The sequence below is a fragment of the Calypte anna genome, chromosome 1 (genome assembly GCF_003957555.1).
Source record: "Calypte anna isolate BGI_N300 chromosome 1, bCalAnn1_v1.p, whole genome shotgun sequence".
NCBI classification, from domain to species: domain Eukaryota; kingdom Metazoa; phylum Chordata; class Aves; order Apodiformes; family Trochilidae; genus Calypte; species Calypte anna.
In genome coordinates this window covers 14,583,778-14,604,771 of record NC_044244.1, presented here as the reverse complement: position 1 = coordinate 14,604,771, position 20,994 = coordinate 14,583,778, and the positions used below count along the sequence as shown (strand labels likewise).

At 46.2% G+C, this 20,994-nt stretch overlaps 1 protein-coding gene across 1 annotated transcript in view; it reads left to right on the top strand.

Moving 5' to 3' along the window:
• The first annotated feature begins 4,324 nt into the window (after positions 1-4,324).
• LAMB1 (laminin subunit beta 1) overlaps positions 4,325-20,994 on the top strand; it is a 43,381-nt gene continuing 26,711 nt past the window's right edge. Inside the window, exons 1-13 of the mRNA XM_030447346.1 lie at positions 4,325-4,516; positions 4,644-4,813; positions 7,179-7,314; positions 9,233-9,306; positions 10,946-11,134; positions 11,246-11,309; positions 12,772-12,974; positions 14,201-14,321; positions 14,505-14,693; positions 15,049-15,228; positions 15,625-15,737; positions 16,644-16,723; positions 19,319-19,454. Coding sequence (XP_030303206.1) covers positions 4,477-4,516; positions 4,644-4,813; positions 7,179-7,314; positions 9,233-9,306; positions 10,946-11,134; positions 11,246-11,309; positions 12,772-12,974; positions 14,201-14,321; positions 14,505-14,693; positions 15,049-15,228; positions 15,625-15,737; positions 16,644-16,723; positions 19,319-19,454 — 1,695 coding nt within the window. The 5' untranslated portion in view covers positions 4,325-4,476. The remainder of the gene's footprint in view (positions 4,517-4,643; positions 4,814-7,178; positions 7,315-9,232; positions 9,307-10,945; positions 11,135-11,245; positions 11,310-12,771; positions 12,975-14,200; positions 14,322-14,504; positions 14,694-15,048; positions 15,229-15,624; positions 15,738-16,643; positions 16,724-19,318; positions 19,455-20,994) is intronic.

The following is a 20,994-nucleotide window of genomic DNA, read 5'->3' as shown; positions in this document are numbered from 1 at the left end:
CCCCACGCCTTCTGTTGGACTTACAATAACCTGTGGCTGTGCCACGACCCTGCACGGGGCTGCACATGCCAGGATGGGGATACACAAATGAAGGGCTGTGGGCCTTCTGTAGGCATCCCTGCTGACAAACAGAAGCATCCCCAGGGTACCATTGCCCCTTCAGCTCTCTCTTTTTTGGGACAGAGTAGGGAGGGTCACCAGAAACCACTGACCACGTGAGGGTCCCTCTATATTCACTGAGATTGAGCAGGGACATGCGGTACCTCCAGCAGTCTGGGCTAAGTGGGTGACAGGGAAGCAATTCCCCAGTGCCCACAGGATGGCAGTGCTCAGATGCTTAATGCCAAAACAGCTTCAAAATAATTAAGGCCCCTCCTGCAATACCTTTTTCCCTTTTGCATATAAGGGGTTTCCTACTTTTTTCGTTAATGCAGTCAACAAGTGGAGAATAACTCGGGCTCCTAGGTTTAAGCAAGGAGTCTACAGGGCCACAAATGTTGAAAAAGAAGTTTCTCCAACTCCCTCATGGAAGTTATGGTTCACACAGAAGTTTCTTGCCCCCATAAAGAACACAAGAGCTGACCTAAATTTCAGTTTATAATTCTTTTTCTTTTAATATAAAAAAGGACATTAGGGCTAAGTAGAAGCTACAGAAAGACCAAGGTTTTAAAAAGACTGAAGAGAGCTATGCCTCAGTTTCAAAATCCCACTCATATTTCTGCAGGACACTGAACAGGCTAACAATGACTTTCCCTCTGTTAAAACCAGTCATGTCATTCCTGTCTAGGCCATCCCACAGCAAGCAACAGTCGTGGAGTTTATTGAGCTACTGTGAGGAGGCCAGGGCTGCTGCAGAACACTCAGATGCAGCCCAAACCCCATCTGTAAAATGGGGAATGCTCTGCAGGAATACAGAGCTCCTAGCACCTACCCATCCTCCTGCCAGCAGTGACCATAAAACAATCCGTATCTAAAAGCAAGCATTGTTTTCTCAAGCTGAGATAAACTCTCCAAACTCTCTATGTTTACAAGAGCTGACAACTCCTGTGGTGGAGGGCTTGGGTGGGAATTGATGGCACTGATGAGATTTCAGAGATGTTCCTCTAATCCAAACCAGCTGTGCTCCAGGGCACTGTGCAACATGCATTACCCATGCAATAGCTTCTATTGTGAAAATGATGGAATCAAATTAAAACATTGACACATTCTAACCTGAATGCAGGTACCTATGCAATTTGTAGTTTAGCTTTTCCTGAATTTTAGCACTGTAAAGAATCACCTATGATGTGTGAGACTTCTTTAGAAGTTATTAGGCTGTAATGAGATTAGTTTATTTAGACTGACTTTGCCACAACAAAATCAAGCATCTCAGCTTCATGCAGAGCTCTCACACAACCCAACAAGCTGCTCACATGCAGGTCCCCAGGTAATGAAGGATTTCCTGCAGATTTCAATGCAGCCCTGCTGCACTGCACATAAAACAGGCAAACTGAAGCTCTTGGAATGAAATTCCAAATTGCATATAAACCACTGCATATTCATGGCTTTAAAATTCTGACTTTATAAGCAGAAAGTTGAGAGAGACTTTCCTCCTATAAAATCTACTGCTGGCTGTGAGAGTTTCCATATGGCTCTTGACAAGCCACAAGGATCAGTCTGTAAACACAAAGCAGTTGTGGTCTGGAGGGGAGATGTATCCATGGGGGGAAACAGAAATCGCTGGAAGAAAAGCGGAAACAGGAAGAAAGTCAGCATGGAGCCTGACCTCCCCAGCCTTCCTGCAAGCATGTTCAGACACACACAGACCTGAGGAGACCAGTGCCTAAAGGACACCAAACCCATTCTGTGACAGCTTTCCAGGTTTTTAACTGTGCACCAACACTTCTAGAGTGTTTTTGCAAAGTTAATTTGTGGGAAAAGGCTTTACTGGGATAAAAAAATACCTATTTTTAGTTTCACTGGCTCTCTTTGTTGTAGGCAGAAGTATTTTCACAAAAGTGTTTATTGAAAAATTATTAAAATCACTGTCTTGTTGTACAGCACTTTGACTTCAGTGACATTAATCAAAATGCAAACATTTAACCAAAACCTCATAAAATCAAAGATATGCTTAATCCAAAATTATCTCATCAGCTCTATTTGCTAGGCATTCAAACAGTGTTATAAAAGAACTGGTGACCAAGTGGGTCCCACTGAGGTCAAACTCTGACATTTGGTTCTTTAAGAAGACTTCCATACCAGCACACACACCCCAAGACTGTATAGTCACTTCACCAGCTACGAGGATAGGACACAACACAAGACTGACTTTTTATTCAGTTTGAGGAATCAATCAGGTTACAATACTCTTTTGTCATTGCAAAGAGAGATGGACACAAACACCTTCATTCTACCCAATTACCCACACAGTGAATGCTGATGGTCTCACCCAGGTTTCAGCTACCTGTGAGGTTGACCATAGCTATAGGTGGCAGTCAGCACCCCAAGCCATGGCTGCACTCCCCACACAGGGTGAGTGGTCACCACTGTGACCCCAACTCAATCCCAGATACCACTCAATGGGGTCAGTCCCAGGCTGCAATGTGGTGCATTATCACATGAAGGCAAGGCACGAGAGAGCCTCACCACAGCAGCAAAGAGCTCCAGAGAGCATCTTCAACCCATTTTAGGTTTACAGGAGGATGGGACTTCTACAGGACTATAAAAGAGAAAAAAAAGAGGGGGAAGAAAACTGCAATAGAAGTTTAAAAAGTATAGGGTAGAAAAAAAATCCATTGGCAATGAAACACTGTCCTTGCACACAGAGAGATGCTGCAGAATGGTCCTGCCCATCCACCTTGGACTGGGGCAGTTTCTAACTGTAGCAGAGTAAAATGTTTACTGTTAGTGGGACAAAAATGTTCATTATATCGAAGCTTAAAAATGAAGCTGGTTTGTGATTTACATGACAAGATTCTGAAACGGAGTTAGTTTTGTGAATTTAGAAGACCACTTTGCAGGAAAGGTTTAGAATTATAATACCCTCCCTGGCAGCTTAAAATGGTTTAATTTCCTGGATATCTTTAATGAAACAGCCCCACGAGCTCTTCAGTCAGGGGTCCCGGGTTATGTTTCAGACCTGGTGTTTAACCTTTAGGGCAAGCCACTTGGTATCTCTCTGTTTCTGCTTATCCATCTGTAAAATAAGAATGAACATATTTACCTACCTCGTCAGGGTTTGCTGGGACAGACCACGGTGTGTTTCCACTCCTGCACTGCAAATAGCGAGGGCAAAGTGTTCTTGGGGGACACCAGTACGTGGTAAAAATTTACTTAAGTTTACGTGTTACACGGGAGCAAGCAAAACTCAGGTATATAAACCTGAGAATCTGTCCCAGCTAGGATCCAGATGGGGCTGTACCCTTCAATCCTGTTCATCCTCCGTATCTGCTCCTGATGTTTCTTCTTCACCACTAACTCTTTCCCCTGGGTGCTGAGGGAACTCTGCTGCCAGCTTACAAAGCCACCGTGTCGCCTGGCAGAGAGCAGGGAACCGGAGCATGAGGCCAGGATCACAGCAGCAGTTCGGGCAAGGCCGTTCACCCCCTACCGCCGCCTCCGGGAAGGCAGGAGCACCGCATGCCTCCGGGTAATAAGAAACAGCTCTATGGGCCCCTCTACCCATGCCAGGACCGGACTCACCCGTGCGTGGCACCTTGGCCACTGTCCCCCGGAATGGCACCCCCGAGCCACATATGTTGGCACGACAGGACCAGATTTGGGATTGCTGAGTATCATGCTCGACGGCTGGCAACCCCCTGGCCCTTCACTGGGTTTTGGACCTTGCCGCACGTGTACGCTCCGACCTCCACCCACCCTTCCCAGAGACCCGGCCCTACCAGCACCCTCGGCAGAAGGCTGAGTTGGGTCAACCCCCCATTCCGACATTGCTTCACCACAGTCAGAGGCAGGGTGAGGGGTCGCCCCGTCGGTGATCCCCCCCCACCCATTGCTTTGCTCTGCCCAGAGCCCGCTCCCAAAGCTCAGGAGCAGCAGGAAGGTCACAACCTGTGGCTGTCAGGGGCTGGAGTCCCCCGGCTCCCCTCAGAGCTCCCTATTTGCAGCGGAGCGGACCTTCCCTATCCCGGTCGGCCGCCGGGCCGCTCTCCCCCAGCTTCCCACCCCGGCTAGGCTGCCTTTCCTCGACGGCGGCCACTCCTCCACTCGCTCCCCCGGGTCTGGCGCTGGGGACAGGGGGCCGGGACGGGAGGGGCGATGGGGGGCGGCCCGGCCCGGCCCCGCGGGGGCGGTGGGGCGGAGGAGGGGGAGGGCCGGGGGGCGCCCGGCGGCGCGGAGCCGCTCCCCGGGAGCCGCGGGAGTTGCGGCGCCTGCGTAGAGCAGCCGGAGCGGCAGCAGCTTTCGGCGGCAGCGTGGAGGGGCAGTTGGAGCCCCTGTCCTGTCCCGTCCGGTGCCCGCCGTCTCCCGCCGCCGCCCGTCATGGGCCGCCGCCTCCCGCTGTACCTCTGCTGCTGCCTCGGTAACTCTCGCCCCGCTCCCGCCGCCATCGGGGCACGGCAGGCTGGGCCAGCCCCTGCGACGGGGCGCCCAGCCTGACCGCGCACCGCTTCTCTCTCTCATACCTCTCTCCCTCCGCGGCCGCGCAGTGCTGTGCTCTGCGGCGGCGCAGGAGCCCGAGTACAGCTACGGATGCGCCGAGGGGAGCTGCTACCCGGCCACCGGTGACCTGCTCATCGGTCGTGCCGACCGCCTGTCCGCCTCCTCCACCTGCGGCCTCCGCCAGCCCGAGCCCTACTGCATCGTCAGCCACCTCCAGGTGAACGCCTCGACGGGGGGGGCTGTACCCCCGGGCGCCCCGCCCGGCCGCCGGGCTCGGTCCCTGGCGCTGGGGCTGGGCATCGCGGCCCGGGGCGAGGAGGCAGCCGGGGCGCACGCCCGCGGCATCCTCGGGACTGGTGCGGAGGGACCCGGTGCCTGCGGGTGGGAGGTGCGGGTAGTGGTCTCCGTGAGGAGCATCATCGTGCCCCTGTGCGGGACGGGTGTACGGCACCCCTCGCAACTTTCGGGTCCCGACCCCCCTTTCCCTAGCGAGGTTAATAAAGAGGAATGTGCCGCAGTAAGTGGTACTAATACTTTATTTTAAAACTTGCCGGAGCCGTCTAGACAGCTTCCTGATTGAGAGTGGTCTGTAGGACCCGGGTAGCGTTTTGGCCGCTGTCCCCGTAATGTAATTACATTTGTGTGGTTTCCAAGGGAAAGGATGCAAATAAGGTTGTCTGGCGCATCTGGTGGAAACCACAAAGCTTTTAAAGCCAGAAACAGCTCAGCCGGGCATAAAATATATGAGACAGAAGGAATGGTGAAGAGTAAAATATCAGTTATAAGTGGTACTGTGCTGAATTGTAAGTTAGGGATAATCTCCAGCCGAGTTTGCTGCAGAGACAATAGGGCCGGATTCTGGCACTTGGAAGGAAAACCACGGGAAGCAGGAGCAGCCCTGCCTAAGAGGCTGTAACAGTTGGCCCATTTGTGCCCTGAGGTTACTAAATCTCATGGCCACCTCTAGTTTTACTGTACTGTTCCATGTGCTAGAGGTAATACTTGATTTAAGGTGGAGTTTATCTCTGCTGGAACATTTTTGGTGTATGTTAGGATTGCTGCAACAGGACTTTTTAAACAACACTAGCATCCCTGGTAGAACAAAACAACAAAAGCACTTTGCTATGTTTTCTTGTCTCAAAAAATGCTCAAGTACCAGAGTAAAAAGCATTGCAGCAGGAGTTCATGTGTGCCCTTATTTCAGATGTCTACCCTGGATGTCCCCAGGTATTTCTGAGCCATAAAGAAGTATTGAAGTCAGGCTGTGGATGCAGGAGGGTAGTGAGTATCTCCCTAATAACATGGAGCTTGGGCACATTGAACATCCTGCAGGACTGAGCCCTCCAGGATTCTAGTTTGGTGGGTGACAGAGCAAGTTGTGGCTTGAGGCAGGGGCTGTGGTGCTGGGGAGAGGATCCAGGAACAGACAGGGGGGCATCTTCCTTGGGACCCCTGCATTTGCTGTCCTCTCTCCCAGAAGAGTCTCCAGGGGCTTGTGAGGGTGAAGCGCTGTGCTTGGGAGGAGTCACTGAAGACAAAGTTGGTGAAATGGAAAGTCTGTGTGGCACAGACCTGCCAACTCTCACATTCTTGGCTGATAAAACACTGCATTTGTTTCCCTGAACCTGCAGGATGAATGATGGGTGGGTAGCTTTTGACAGTGATGAGTTACTGGTGTGTGGGGGTTCCCTCAATGAACTCCTCTCCTCCTCTGCCCTCTCCAGTCTGCAAAATAAGTTAGTTTAGACAGGAACCCTCCCTTTTGTTTTGGGCTGAATCCTACCTTGCAAAATTGGAATGTTTTTTGAATGGTTTTAGGCTCCAAGACAATGTAAAAATAACAGTTCCAAGTAATAGTCATGATGAGTTTTTGTCCTTCTGGTGAAGAAGTGTCCGGCTTTCCCAAGCAGCATGTGCCAGGCTTGGACCCAACTGATTTTTCACAGGCACACCTTGTAGTGTGTGTAAACTGAGTTTATGAGCCTAGTTTGGGATTGCAGTTGAAGGTGAAAGTGCAAGGTTTAGATGGGAGCTTGACAAACTGGATTCAGAGTGAAGTTAACCCCGTGCTGGAAGGACCCTCCACTAATTGCATGGATTTTTTTTTTCCTGATGGACCCTTGACATGTATTGAGCCTCACCAGATGTACCCTTGATGCCAAGAACCTGCAAGTACAAGCTAGCTCCCAAAAGCCAGTGTTACTTCACACAAGTTGCTCTAGACAGTTTTACATGTGTACATTTGCATAGAAGCAATTCAGCAATTTCCTATAGATGCTGCCTTTAATTCTGACTTCTGCTGGAGAATACATACACTGGAAGACTTCCTGAAACTGCAATTTTGATAGAGGACATAGTTCTCCAAAGCTAAAGTTTATGGAATTCCTGGCATATTTTCCAGTTGGCAATTTACATTAATTCATAGAGGTAAATACACTTATCATTTACACAAAAAAATACCTTTGATGACTCCTGCAGGCAAAATGAGTGGAATGTGATATGGGTGGAAAATACTCTTATCTGCAGGAAACAACTATTGCCCTCGGGTAAAATCAGTAATGCTGATTATTTTGTTGTTTCAGGAGGACAAAAAGTGTTTCATATGCGACTCTGAGGATCCCTTCCACGATACTCTTAATCCTGACAGTCATCTCATTGAAAACGTGGTCACCACATTTGCTCCAAATCGCCTGAAGCTCTGGTGGCAGTCAGAAAATGGTACGAGTTTTTTCCGGGAGCCATTTCCAGGCTGGGAGCTGCTTTCCTTCCTTTTGTTTAAGGGTACCTGTGGGTTTGCTGTTATCTCTGGTCTCTTGAGCATGCTGTTCGAGGAGGGCTGAGTAAAAGTGAGTAAAACTGTCAGCTTTTGTGTGCCTTGGAGCAGTTCTTAATCCCTATCGAAGCCCCTTCATCCCTCCTGGGAGTCCCACCACTCTGCAAGAATCCTATCTTAAAGAAAAAAGTTTCCCACACTGGCTCCAAATCTCCCTCATGTTTGGGCAGCAGGAACAGCCTTCCAAGAGCCAATAACCCTGGAGCTGCCAAGGAAGCACCCAGGGCTTCCCCAGGGCTTGGAGGGAGGAGGTTTGGGCTCAGCAGAGCTGAGCTGCCTGCAGACCTCCCACTTCCCTGTCCTCCTCACACTGGGGAGCAAAGCCAGGGACATCTATCCTGCAATCTGCCTTCCCCCTCTTGGGCTCCTGGATTCCTTCATCTGTGAGCTAAACAGAAATGAACAAGCCAGATAGTTTAAAAAAAAAAAGTGCATGTTAGTTTGGTGGCTTTTTTTTTTTTTTTTTTTTTTTAAACTGTTCCTCTGCCCTTGTTGCTTTTATGGTTATGCTTTTGGCATGCCTTCATACACAAAAAAGGCGTTGAGGTTTCTCAAACACATCCTACCCTGAAGTCTTAAAGCCAGCTGGACAGGAAGAGACTTCTGCAGATGCATTGGCAGTGACTGTCTTGCTGTATATTAAAATCAAATGTTAATATTTATAACATCTCTGCTTTCTGGTAAGGAAAGGTTTTCACTAAATCCTTTTTAACTATTTTGATCAGACTAGCAAGCAGCTTGCCTCCAGCAGTTCTCTTCTAGCATTCCAAATAATTCATGTTTTTTGCAATAGGCTTGGCAGCATTCACACAGAAAAGTTCTTAGCTCATAAGGTCATGAAAATGTCCTTCAACATTAAAAAACAAATGATTCTTTCTGTCCATGTTTTCTTCTATTCAGGCATGCAGCAGAAGGGACCATTGCTGCACACATTGCATAAAGTTACAGTTGGTAGAAAAATTAAGCCCTTTATTGGTTTATTATTTTAATTTCTTACCCTTTCTCTTCTCTGTAAATCTTGCTTTATTTTTTTTAAATTTCTAACTATAGTATAATTAGTATCCAGCTATTTTGAGAGGTCTTTTTACATGACAAAATAATATTTGTAAGTTTTCCTTCCTTTCTGTATAGAGTCCTTGGCTCATAGGTAGAAGTCAGGAACACTTCTTGCGTGTGGGTTTCCTAGCCCTCAGTGCTGCAAAGCATGGCTGTGATAGTTACTGCAGGTGTATTTCAAAATCAGGTTGTTAAGGAACTGTTCCTGCATCCAGAAGGACAGAAGAGTCCAGAGTGAGTGAAGTAAGGTGGGAGATGTCCTCCACCAGCCACAGGTGAGACTTAGGGTGTTAGGGCTGCAGAAGCTCATGGCGCTATTGCTGCTGAGTGTGTGAGGACAGCCTGGGGTCACCATGCAGGTCTGAGCTCAGCATCCCCAGTCCTTCCAGCCACTGGGTGCTTCGGTGCCAGGATCCAGCCCATAGCAATCCCATCCTTACCCTACATCTGGCCACATTAGCCATGTTATGCAGTCTGAAATACCAGCATTGCAGGCTCACACTTTTGGTGCAGTTTGTTTGGTGCAGTTTGTTTGCACAGGAATCATGTGTGCAATACACTTCACCTTGGTGTCTCCTCCATACCTCAGGAACACACTGACTGTCATGTCCCTTTTTGAAGACAGACCCAAGTGGCAGAGAAACAAGTCTCTGCACTCACTGGAGCAAAGGCCTTTGGCAAAATGTAGATTTAGAGGCCAGCAAAAGTCCTTGTTTGCTGCATAGCTTCTTTTCTCTGCCCTCGCAGGTTTGGAAAACGTGACTATCCAGCTGGACCTGGAGGCTGAGTTTCATTTCACTCATCTCATTATGACATTCAAGGTAAGGAAGCTACAGCTTTACCCCAAACATGAGGGAACAAGAGATCTCATAATCCCTCACATTTGTTTGATATCTGGGACTTGGGCTTTGTTTTGCCTTATTTTTTAGAGTTGTCAACCATTATTAACTTCTGTTGTGATTGTGTCTTGGGTTGTGTTTGGACTCCAGTGAGGCTGCAGAAAGAGTCATACTGCATCTGGGGTTTGTGTTGGTGTCACTCCCTGGTGGTTGTGTTTTCTTGGAGGATTGTTAGCTAAATCATATAGTAGCAGAGATTTTTGTTCTTAAAAAAAATTGGCCACAGTGTCAGTTTTCATTTGGCAAATTGAAAGGTCTTGAGGAAGAAGGAACATCTGTACACAAAGTGCCTTTGTTTCTTTACAAACAGATGTCTTTGAATAGCAGATTACGTCCTGTACACCCTAAATTGCAGTTAAGAGTTAGTGGCAGCCTTCAGCTGAGGTTGCAGGGGTTGCAGTTCCTGCAAGGCTAAATCCCTGCTCTTTGCATGTAAACAAATTAATGTCTTAATTTTCACCTGTCAGCTTTCTAGGAGAGCTTGTTCCTCTTTCCTGTGATGTCAGCTTGGCTTTCTCACCCTGCCTCAAGGTGGTGGATGAGATGGCAAATAGTCCTTTCTGCTGGCCCCCAGCAGTGAGGGACCACCATGGGATCTCTAACCCCCCATGGGATCCCTAACCCCCCATGTGGGAGCCATGGCCATCGTGCCACTGGGCTTGGGCTACTGTCAGGAGGAAGACTGTGGGTGAGAAGGTACCTTTGGTGGTGATTTGTTGACTCTGTGTGGTAGATGCTTGAGCAACCTTACCCCTGGGTTGCTACATGTTTTATTGGGTGAGATACCAATTTGTAAATCAGGGGATATTTTCAGCCAGGAAGCAGAAAGAAAATTTCCAGCTGTGACTGAATGTTTTTGTGCTCTTGGAGGGCCTTCTCTGAAATACAAATGGGCAAATGCAGCAAGAGTGGATACAGCTGAATCTCTTCATCTCCTTAAAGAAGGTTTTCTTAATGCAGTACACAGGGTAGCTGGCTCTGGGTGGCAAGAGACCCTGCAAAAGGTAGCATGGTCAGACGAAGAGAGGTAGGCAATTTCAGGGCTTTTGTGAGCATCAAGCAAGAACTGGGTCTCAGAGCTGGAGGGGAAACACCAAAATTGTCCTCTAGTCCCCAAAGCAGGAGAGCAAGCCCATTAGGTTGATCCTTTTCAGAAAGTTGGGTAAGGAGGTACAGCAAGGAAGAAGTCTGTGCTGCTTCCCACAATCAGTGGAAAAAAGCCTTTTGTCTCCCTAAAGCCCTGCTTTAACCCCTACTTCTGAGAAATGGTTTTGAATAAAAAAAAACTTAAAAATTGTGTATTTATTTGTAAGCATGTTTAATTGCTTGGCCACTAAGTGGGTAGTCTGTGGTTTGATGTATTTTACTTCAAAGATCTGCCTCTGAGCAGAAAGGGGGATATGAGCAGAGAAATATTTCCACTCTTTCCAAATACTGGAAATAATCAATGCAAGAGAGACATTAAAATCCAGAAATATGGATTGCTCACACTTAGAAGCACTCAATGTAATTGCAAATAATAAATAACTGAAAAAAATCTCTTTTGTTTTCTAAACATTAGACATTCCGTCCTGCTGCAATGTTGATAGAAAGATCATCTGATTTTGGAGAAACATGGCAAGTGTATAGGTATTTTGCATATGACTGTGAGAGCTCATTTCCTGGGATTTCAACTGGACCCATGAAGAAAGTGGATGATATAATTTGTGATTCCCGATATTCTGACATTGAACCTTCAACAGAGGGAGAGGTCAGGATTTGGTTTGTTTTTTTTCAATATGTCTGTTGTATAGAGTTCCAATACAAATTCAGATTTGATTAATTTTAAGCTGGTTCTTTTATTATACCATTTTTCCTCCAGGTAATATATCGTGTTTTAGATCCCGCTTTTCGAATTGAAGATCCATACAGTCCACGGATTCAAAGTATGTACACATTTACCTTCCAGGCTCGTTTGAAAGCATTTCTGCACTTATTTACTTGCTAATAAAAAAAATCTCAGTAAGCCACAAATAAAGTCATGCCTTAGCCCCAGGGACAGGTTTGAAGTCCTGTTGAATACCTTTGTGGTATGGCTGGGAAATAATGATCAGTGTTCTCAAGTGATTGCTCTTATATGTGTCATTGTAGTTGGTCCTTAATTGGTCAGGGAATGATGTTCATTGAAGATGCCCCCCCCTCCCTAGAATATACACAGTTGCTGATGGAATCCTTGGAACATGATCCTGTAATTTTACAGTGTTCAGAAAGCAAAGAAGCAAAACTATGAAAGTATTTACATAATTCATCATTTTTAGGTACAATCAAGAGAGACGTGTTTGATTTTTCAGAATACCCAAGTTATGCCTTTAGAGCAGTTGGCCTTGGTAGCACTGTGTGGCTGGACCAGGCAGATGCAGTTGTAAAACACATGACTGCAGGGTTCATGTACAGTCATGACAATCCAGGAATGCAAAGGTAGCCAGGGCTGTGCTGTAATGTGCCTTAAAAAGAAACCTCATGGGCCATTAGGCCTGAGTATGGGAACTGCAGTGCTTGGTCTTGAACTTGACCTCCAATTTAATATTCATTCTTTGTTTTGGTTCATGTCCTCCTGTGTAAAGTTAACTGGAGCAGGAGAAAATACCTGAAGTAGAAGTGTCTGCTAGTTGCTGCATCAATTGAATGTTTTTTAACCAGAGTTTTGAAGAGGAAACTCTGAGAGATCCTCTTTTCATGTGCTTGAAGTGCTTTTTAAAGCCTAATTTGAAGGCTACGAAAATTACACATGATTAATGGCATCAAAGTGAATGTGTATACTGAATTGATTACTGCAATACTGTCTTCTTGTGGATTGAGAACTTCCCCTTAGTAACTGGTCAGTGATGGGATGTTGCTTCTTGAATCAAACTATAACTAATGATAACTAATTTGCTGGGGAGGTTGGATATATAAGGAATAAGAATATATTTGTATCTTGTTTCCAACAAAGATCTTTTCCAAAAGGCTATAAACTATTAAAGATCCTGGTCCACTTGCCAGCAGTTCCTTAGTATTGAGTCTTGCCCATCTTAAAACCTGAAAGAAACACCACTTCCTTGGTGGTGCAGGTGCATGTGCCTTTAATATTTGTGTTTGTGCCTGTGTACACCTACAATAAAATAGACCAGAATTTTATTTATGCTTAAATTAACTTATATGGTGATCAACCTCTAGTAAAATAATGTGATTATTTAAATTTGAGAGCATGAAGTGATGTGATGTGTAGTATCATAAACACTGAAATTAAATCTGATCAAACCTGCTGATAGGAAGCGTGCTTGGGAAGTCGATCCTGGCTTCCTCCCATTCAATACCATATCTGCTAAATAATTCCAAAACACAGGATCTCTTTTTTGTTCCCTGCAGACCTATTAAAGATCACAAATCTGAGGGTCAAATTTGTCAAGCTGCACACACTGGGAGATAATCTCTTGGACTCAAGGATGGAGATCAGAGAGAAGTACTACTATGCCATCTATGACATGGTGGTTCGAGGGAACTGCTTCTGCTATGGGCATGCCAGCGAGTGTGCACCAGTGGATGGCTTTACTGAAGAAGTGGAGGGAATGGTAAATATTCACACTTTTCTGCATAAAGCTGTTCCTGACTCTGCCTCTTGTGATTTAAACTCAAATTTAAAGATTATGCTCTGCCCCCCAACTCCCCACCCTTAATTTTCAAGCAAGAAAACTGTTATGAGTATTCTTCCTCAGCAAAAATATCTCATTATTGGTGTTAATCAAGGTCAGTTTTAGCATTCCTTTTCTTAGTGTGTTAAAGAGTTGATGAAATTAAAAGGCAGGAATGCAGGAAGGGAGTGTAACTGTATGGGGCCAGATGTGATTGTGTGGGTGGGTTGACTTAGTTACCCTAAAACTGAAGTGAGTCGAGGCATCAAAGGATGAAACACCTTCATGAATCAAACCTGACCTGTATCTGTCAGATGTTATCAGCTGAGAAGCGAAGGCTGTAGCTCCAGTTAACAGCAGACTCTTAAAGGAAACTCTTGCTGCCTGCATTGTACACTGCTGTGCAAGTGCCACATCCCTTGTGGGATCTGGTTTTCCCCATGATTTTTGCCTAACAGGCAGTAATAGCACCCCTGTTAATGAGTGAGTTGTTAACTGAATGAAAATGTAGAAGCATACAGGTAGGTCGTGTGGGTTGCCCCAGGGGCCGTGGGATGCTGGCAAGCAGGTATGCTCTGTTGCCCCGTGCTTTCCCTGAGCATCTCCATCTGAGTATCAGCAAGACTGGCTTTGACTTTAAAATCATGGCTTGTAGTCCTAATCATCTACTGCAACAGGTGCCACACAATCACTGTTTGTCTCTTCAGTGCTTATTCTGTGCACATTGAAGGCAATGTCTGGGGCTGATGGATAAAATCTGTCCAAACCATCTGTTACCTTTGCTTATCTAGGTGCATATTAATAGCTAATTAACAGCTAATAAACAGTTAACTTCTAGGTCCAAGAAGCTTTTGTAATTATTTAGGTGGAACTGTGCTCTCCTTGTTCATTCTGAAAGCATTTATTCAGGCATTACTTTCAGTAAGAAGGGGATAAGGCTGTGTGAGGATATTCTTACCTTGGCAGGTAAAGGACACTCCTATGTCCCTTTATGTCTTCTTACATGCAGTTACATGTGTTAGTCTGCAAAAGTATATCCATTGTGTATTAGCTGTATTTTGCATTAGTTGAAGCCTGTGTTTTTTCCCCTTCCTCTCTTATAGCCAGCTATAAATTAACCTTTTTTTCTTTTTCCTTTTTTTTTTTCCCGTCTTTTTTAATGACAGGTCCATGGACACTGTATGTGCAGACATAATACCAAAGGGTTGAACTGTGAGCAGTGTTTGGATTTCTACCATGACTTACCCTGGCGACCAGCTGAAGGCCGCAATAGTAATGCATGCAAAAGTGAGTTTGAGTAAAATGCAGAACAGGAGTCTGGTGTGAGTGTTACATGATGATACTTGGGAACTTGTGACTATATTATATATGAAGTCCTGCATGTTCTATGTTGACTTTGTTGTGTCTTTTCTGCAAACTTGCATCTGCCCTAGGACCAGACTCTTACTTTGCTTTCTGTTACGGGTGCAGAGTGCAACTGCAATGGTCACTCCAGCCAGTGCCACTTCGACATGGCTGTGTACATGACAACGGGGAACACCAGTGGTGGGGTGTGTGACGACTGCCAGCACAACACTGTGGGACGCAACTGTGAGCAGTGCAAACCCTTCTACTTCCAGCACCCAGAGAGAGATCTGCGGGACCCCGATGTCTGTGAGCGTAAGTGCAGTCCCGCTCCTCGGGGAGGGGAATGGTCATGGCATCCCAGCTGTCTTCAAGGGCTTTCGCTGGGGCAATTTAGGATTTAGCCCCTGTCCTCTTCTGGCCAGTGCTGTGTTCCCAAGCAAAGATCCTTGAGGGAAGGTGCTTGCCTTGGAGGGAGTGAGCAAATTTGGCTGGCTTTTGTTTTCTCTTTGAGATTTTTGAAATTTATTTGGTCATTATGTGTTCAACCCTTGCCATGTCTGATGCTTGCAGGAATGATACACTCTACACAGCATCTGTGTTTAAAGTTTGAGACCTGCCTTTTTCTTTTATAGCAGATGATTAAACATGAACAATTCTTCCTTCTTAGCTTGCAACTGTGACCCAGCTGGCTCCCAAAATGGTGGCATCTGCGATCGCTACACTGATTTCTCCTCTGGCCTCATTGCTGGACAGTGCCGTTGTAAATTATTTGTGGAAGGGGAGCGTTGTGACCTCTGCAAAGAAGGTTTCTATGGCCTGAGTGCCGATGACCCAGCGGGCTGTCAGTGTGAGTAAAAACATATGTTCTTTATGTGTGATCAAAAGCTCTTTGAGGAGCTGTTAATGCTGGGGGAAGTGAGGTTTTTTCCTCCCTTTTGTTTCATGTCTTTGCTAAATGAAAAACAGTCTTGCAGATTTGTTGTAGCTTGTAGTCCATGCACCCTTTAAACTCAGCTCCCTCAGCTCATCTTCCAGTGCATGCAGTGGAAAAAGTAAAATCCTCCTTATTTGTTTTTAATTTTAAGTCCCTAAACCAAGAAAGCTTTACTGGGATGGGTGGTGGGCAAAGTGTGCAATTAATCTCTGCCCTAGGGAATTTAGAGGAGTCTTTAATGTAAATATTTACATTGGATACTGCCTAAAATGTAACTCTAGTCCTGCATATTTGTATTTCCCAATCCAGCTTGTGCATGTAATCCTCTGGGTACCCATCCTGGGGGGAATCCTTGTGATTCAGAGACAGGAAACTGCTATTGTAAGCGCCTGGTGACAGGAAAGCAGTGCAATCACTGCCTGGTAAGTAGCTTTCTGTAGAATAAATGGGAATATGCTGGTGTGCCAAAAGCACAGAGAACGGTGCTGGCCAATGTCTGACTGTCTGCAAGCAGGAGCCTGGCATTAAGGCTGGAGTGGGATTTCAGGAATGATGTTGTGGGGGGCTAAGAAGCACATTAAGGTAGACAAGAGCATCTGGAAATTAATTCCTGGGACCATAATGAGTGAGACATTAGGATACTTGTTGCAGTTGCTCTGTGAAAATGAGAGATCTGGGGCAGTTCTGCTGGAGCCCTTGCTGGGGTGAAAGACAAAATCTTCACAGAAGCAGTCTTACAAAAAGTTGTTTCTATGCAGGCCATTATTTTAGGCAGGGATTATTTCACTTGCACACATTTCCATATAGTGTTTACGTGTGCTGGAGTGTTACAGAAACATGCTGTGAGATAAGGGGTTGTGTTTGTATAAACACAGACAGGATGTCTTATCTAGCGGTGAACTATATGGAAAAGCTAATTAGTCTGTTTGTCCAACAAGCAAGTTGCAGAGTAGCAGCCCTGAAAGGTCAGACCCCACCCAGTGGCCCATGCACTGCTCTCCACTGCCAGCTGACATACTAGGACATGATTTTCCAAGCCCTTCATGGGTCAGGAGCACAAACTGATGTAAATTATGCATTATGAGTGAGGTCTCTGAGCTTTAGTCCTTCTGCATCTTGCTTTTAAACCTAGACTTTGAGATGGTCAAAAAGGTGAAGGAGAGCAGGTAGGGAGATTGAGTTGGTGACTGTGGGGTAGATCCACAGATAGAGGAGCAGGATTCATGGGGTGGGGATCAGCTTATGCTGGGTATTTTAAAATGTGCCTTTGGGACAGATGAGATTAAATTGGCACAAGGTTACAGAGCTGGTGATGTTTCCTCTCACAGCCTGAGCACTGGGGCCTGAGCAATGACATGGATGGATGTCGGCCGTGTGACTGTGACCCAGGAGGAGCCCTGAACAACAAGTGAGTTTCAGCCTGGTTACTCTCCTGTAATCATTCACTCCAGCAAGTTTCACTTCATTTGCAGCCACAGCATCCAGGGTTCAGTGTGCTCTGGAGGAGGATATTTGGGACCATCTTTCTTTTCTGCTCTAGAAAGTGGCAGGTCTCAATTGTGGCAGTGACAGGCAGCTGTGTTTTTCCCATGCTGAGCAGCCTCCATTTGTGCCATGGGTACAGGTGAACAAATTAAACTGGTTTTAGTGTAGATCAGCATTTGGGCAGCCAGGGTAGGAGTCAGTCACAGGCTGAACTCTGCCTTGGCCGTAACCCCGAGTATGGTCCTTGTCAAAGCTTTGCTTTTACAGGATTAAAGCAGGAATCAGGTGGTGACATAGGTTGTCAGGCTGGTTCTTGGTTTGCTCCCAAACTGTCCCTTTGGCCAGCCTCTCTGTCTCTCCACCAGCACTGGAGGAAGCACACTATCAGCATGGCACCCCAGCCTTACCCCAGCAGTGCTGCATGGGGTGGGATGTGGTCCTCAGGATGCATCCATGCTTTGAAGTACATGGAAAGTCCTGGCTTAAATTCCTGGTCAGAGGTGCTGGGTAGCCAGACCCAACCAGAGCATTTTTCTGTGCATTAGGTGTGTGTCTGATCCTAGGCTTTTCAACAGCAGCATATTCCTTTGCTCTCTTTTTTTTTCTTTTTTTTTTTCCCCTCCACAAATTGTTTGAAATGTCCTACTTTTGTCTAAAGCCACAGAAGTTTCCCAAGGGGGTGGACAAATTGTTTCCAGCTGGAACCCGTGGGACCCGATCAGGGAAGTTTCCCGGTGTGACTCCTGTAGGTCACTGCAGCCTGCGGACACCCCATCTGCTGCAGGAATGTCCCACGGGCTGTCTCTCCCCTCTGCTCCTGAGTGAATTACTGCCCCTTGGCAGAGCGGGGTGTGGTTGTTAGTGTTTATTTACTCCTCCGTGCTCACTCCCTGCGTGCAGATTGGTTACGCCGCGCAGCTCCTAACAGCTCCCCCGGCTCACAGACTTCCAGGGATTTGGGATATGGCTTGGCCGTGGCCCAGCAAGGCCCTGCAGCCTTTTTCCCATGCGCTGAGCCCAGCGATTGCAAAACCAGGCGGGGAGGGGATGTCCAGTATCCTGGCACAGGCAGGGAGCAGCTGTGCTTCCCTCTGGCCGCAGGAAAGCTGTGAAGCCCAGGTCCAGCTGCCGGCCTCGCTTTCACACGTCAGAGGGAAAGGGGAGCTTCATCCTCCCTGTGGCTGCACTCCTCAGATGCTGAGTTGCTGCCTCCTGGCTCTTGTTCAGGGTGTGGGATGCAGCACCCAGCATTCTTCCTGGCTCTGTAACCCAGGTGGTAGAGGCATCACCGTCTGTGGAGGGGAAGTTTCCCAGCTCCCTGCCAGGGGCAGCTCAGGCACTTCTGGCATCTCAAAGTGAGCGATTGAGTGAACCTCTGCAAAATTTTGTTTCAAAAATGGCTTCAGTTAAAATTCACTCTTAGAGTGGGGGCTTGAGAAGAAGATTTCCCATGGAAACTAGAGGAGTTTGACTTCAGAAAATGTTCCTAAATTTGTTGTAGAATGTTGTAGAATGCTCCCGAAAGGTAGGGGGTGTGACCCCTTTGCCGTGCCCAACCCCATGTTTGAGGGGCCAATTAGATCAGCCCATAATTCTGGTCCCTGCACCAGGGATTTGCTGTGCTACAGGTAGACACACCGGGTGTCCAATAATATGTTAAACATAACGTGTTTGGTGTGTGGTCACAGAAACACTATATAAGTAAAAGTTACTGTGCAATAAAGTTGAAGCGTTTTTATCAACCATATTGGTTGTGTTAGTTTTCCCTCACCATCTCTGACATAAATTCAACTTGAATTTAAAGAAAGTGTAGTCTTTAGGTGGACTAAAAAAATCTTCCTATAAAAAAGTGTGACCAGGCAGATGCAGAAATACAGCCTGCCTGAATGTTTTTCATGGGAGGTGGACTCTCTGGGCACAGCAACCTCACAAAAAGTCAACTTAAGGATAGAGCTGTACTGAGAGAAGAAAATTAGTTTTATTATGCTTTGCTGCATAAGAGCACCTTGATGCCCTGGGGCATGCAGGATCATGCATGTTCTTCCTTTGCCTGAGCCTGTACAGATACATTGCTTCTGTGGCCTGCAAGCCTGGAGCTGAAGGCTGCCTTTGTCTTGTAGTACAGACATGCCTCTTAGCTATGTCTGTGTTAGCAAGTGAAGCTCTCTAAAGAGTGCTGTCTGGCCTCAGGGACCTGGTTGTATCCATAGCATGAAATCCTCTAGCCACCCAAACAGAGAAAACCACATGCAAAGTGCCTGCTGGCCATGGTCACTCCCATGCTAGCCTGAGTCTAGGAACTGTTTGGGAGAACAATGGTTGGGTTGAGCCAAGATTGCGCCCAGCACTGTGCTGCAGGTGGTCCAGCTGCAGAGCCCAAGAACATCTCGTGTCTAGACACAGCACAAGGACATTTCTCCTCCTGTATTGCTTAAAAAGGTCAAAGCGGATGATAGCTCTAGCACTGTCTTGGCATAGCCAGGATGAACACAATTAAATTCATTACTCTTCATTTTAGCTGCTCGAGTGAATCTGGCCAGTGTGAATGCCGACCTCACATGTTTGGACGTCAGTGCAACCAGGTGGAGCCTGGCTATTATTTCATTTCACTGGATCATTACATCTATGAGGCAGAGGAAGCCAGCTTGGGTCCCGTGAGTAGTTCTAGTGGGCTGGTGTGTCTGGACATCTGTGGGAAAGTTGTTCTATCAATTGGGTGCTGGAAACATCTGTTTTATACCCTGCATGTTTTGCAGTTAAAATGTTGAAAACATAAAACTGAATTGTATATTAGAAGAATGTCAACCTATAGCTCTTCAGTCTTAGTATTGATGAATAATGTTGTAATTTAGGAGAGGAAAACGGATATTTTGCTTTTTAAACCTAGTGGGAGATGGCCACTGTCTCTTCTCGTTAGTGCCACTGAAACTGGGAGGGAACAGGGCACACATTTATGCACATTGCCACATCTTTTAGAGCTTCTTTACATCAGCAGCATTTCTTTTAATGACTGGAACCATGGCTGATTGTGCAAAAAACTGTTTTTGTTAGTAAGGTTGCCTCTAGCTTGTTTACTCACTGGCATGGCAAATCAAGGTCTTTGGCTTTTCCATTAACCACTACACAGCCTTGCTTTTAATTCATTAACAGCAGTTAGATGATTATATCAATTATTTTTTACTCCGGCAAAGAGTCAGGGAGATGAGATAATAGTATATCTAAAGCAGCAGATCCTTTTCTGCTTGCAATTGGGACACTTGGTCCTAATTTGTTTATTCCAGGCAAAATTAAACCACTTTGGCAGCTTCATCCAAGGGAGGGAATTTTGCTGTTGGCTAACTGTGGAGAAGGATGACAGATCAGAGCAGAAGTTGGAGCACAGTGGAGGATGTGTCAGCTGGCACAGGGGTTTTGGTGCCTTTGTGTCTGTGTGGTTGGAGATACCTGAAGCCTTGCTGAGGCTCCAATTCAGAGGAACCCAGCAAAAAAACCTGCCTTGTGCAGCAGAGCAAGGGGATGATATGCTGGTTTGCCTTTTGAAACATTTAGAGCAAACTGTTTTGAAAAATGCCAGTATTGAAAAGCTCACTCAAAAATCTGGTGGCAGAATAAAACTCTGAATTCCCAGGTAGGGACCCAGCACAAGACAAAATGAAGTGGCACAGAATTGCAGGGATTTTCAGGTGGTGAAAAGCCCCCATGGTTCCCACAGCTTCACATCTGCTTCATGTCCCACCTGTCAACCTTTCTGCAGTGCTCCCACCCCTGTGCAAAGCCAAAGGGTAAGAACTTATAGCTAGGCTCTCTTAAAAGAGTGTGAGAATACATGGGGGGACATCCTGAAATGATAAGTGTATATACAGGCATTTTCTTACGTTTTATCCCTTTCTACTGAAGCAGCTTCCTTAGGAATGCACAGGATGTTGTTCTATGGAGAGAACTATTCATGAATGCAGATATATTAGAAACGGGAAGTTTGAACACCACATGTTTCCATTTTCTATTGTCTTTTTCCTCTTTTTTGCTCTATATAAGGAGTAACAGATAAAACTTGGCACCTCAGACTGAGGAATGATTGTATTTATTTGGATATTAAATATCAGTTGATGATTAGGATTTCTGTTATTTAGTGACACTACTTGTGACAGCCTTGATCTGATTTTCCAATTTTATCCTAAGCAGTGGTTTGGAGTA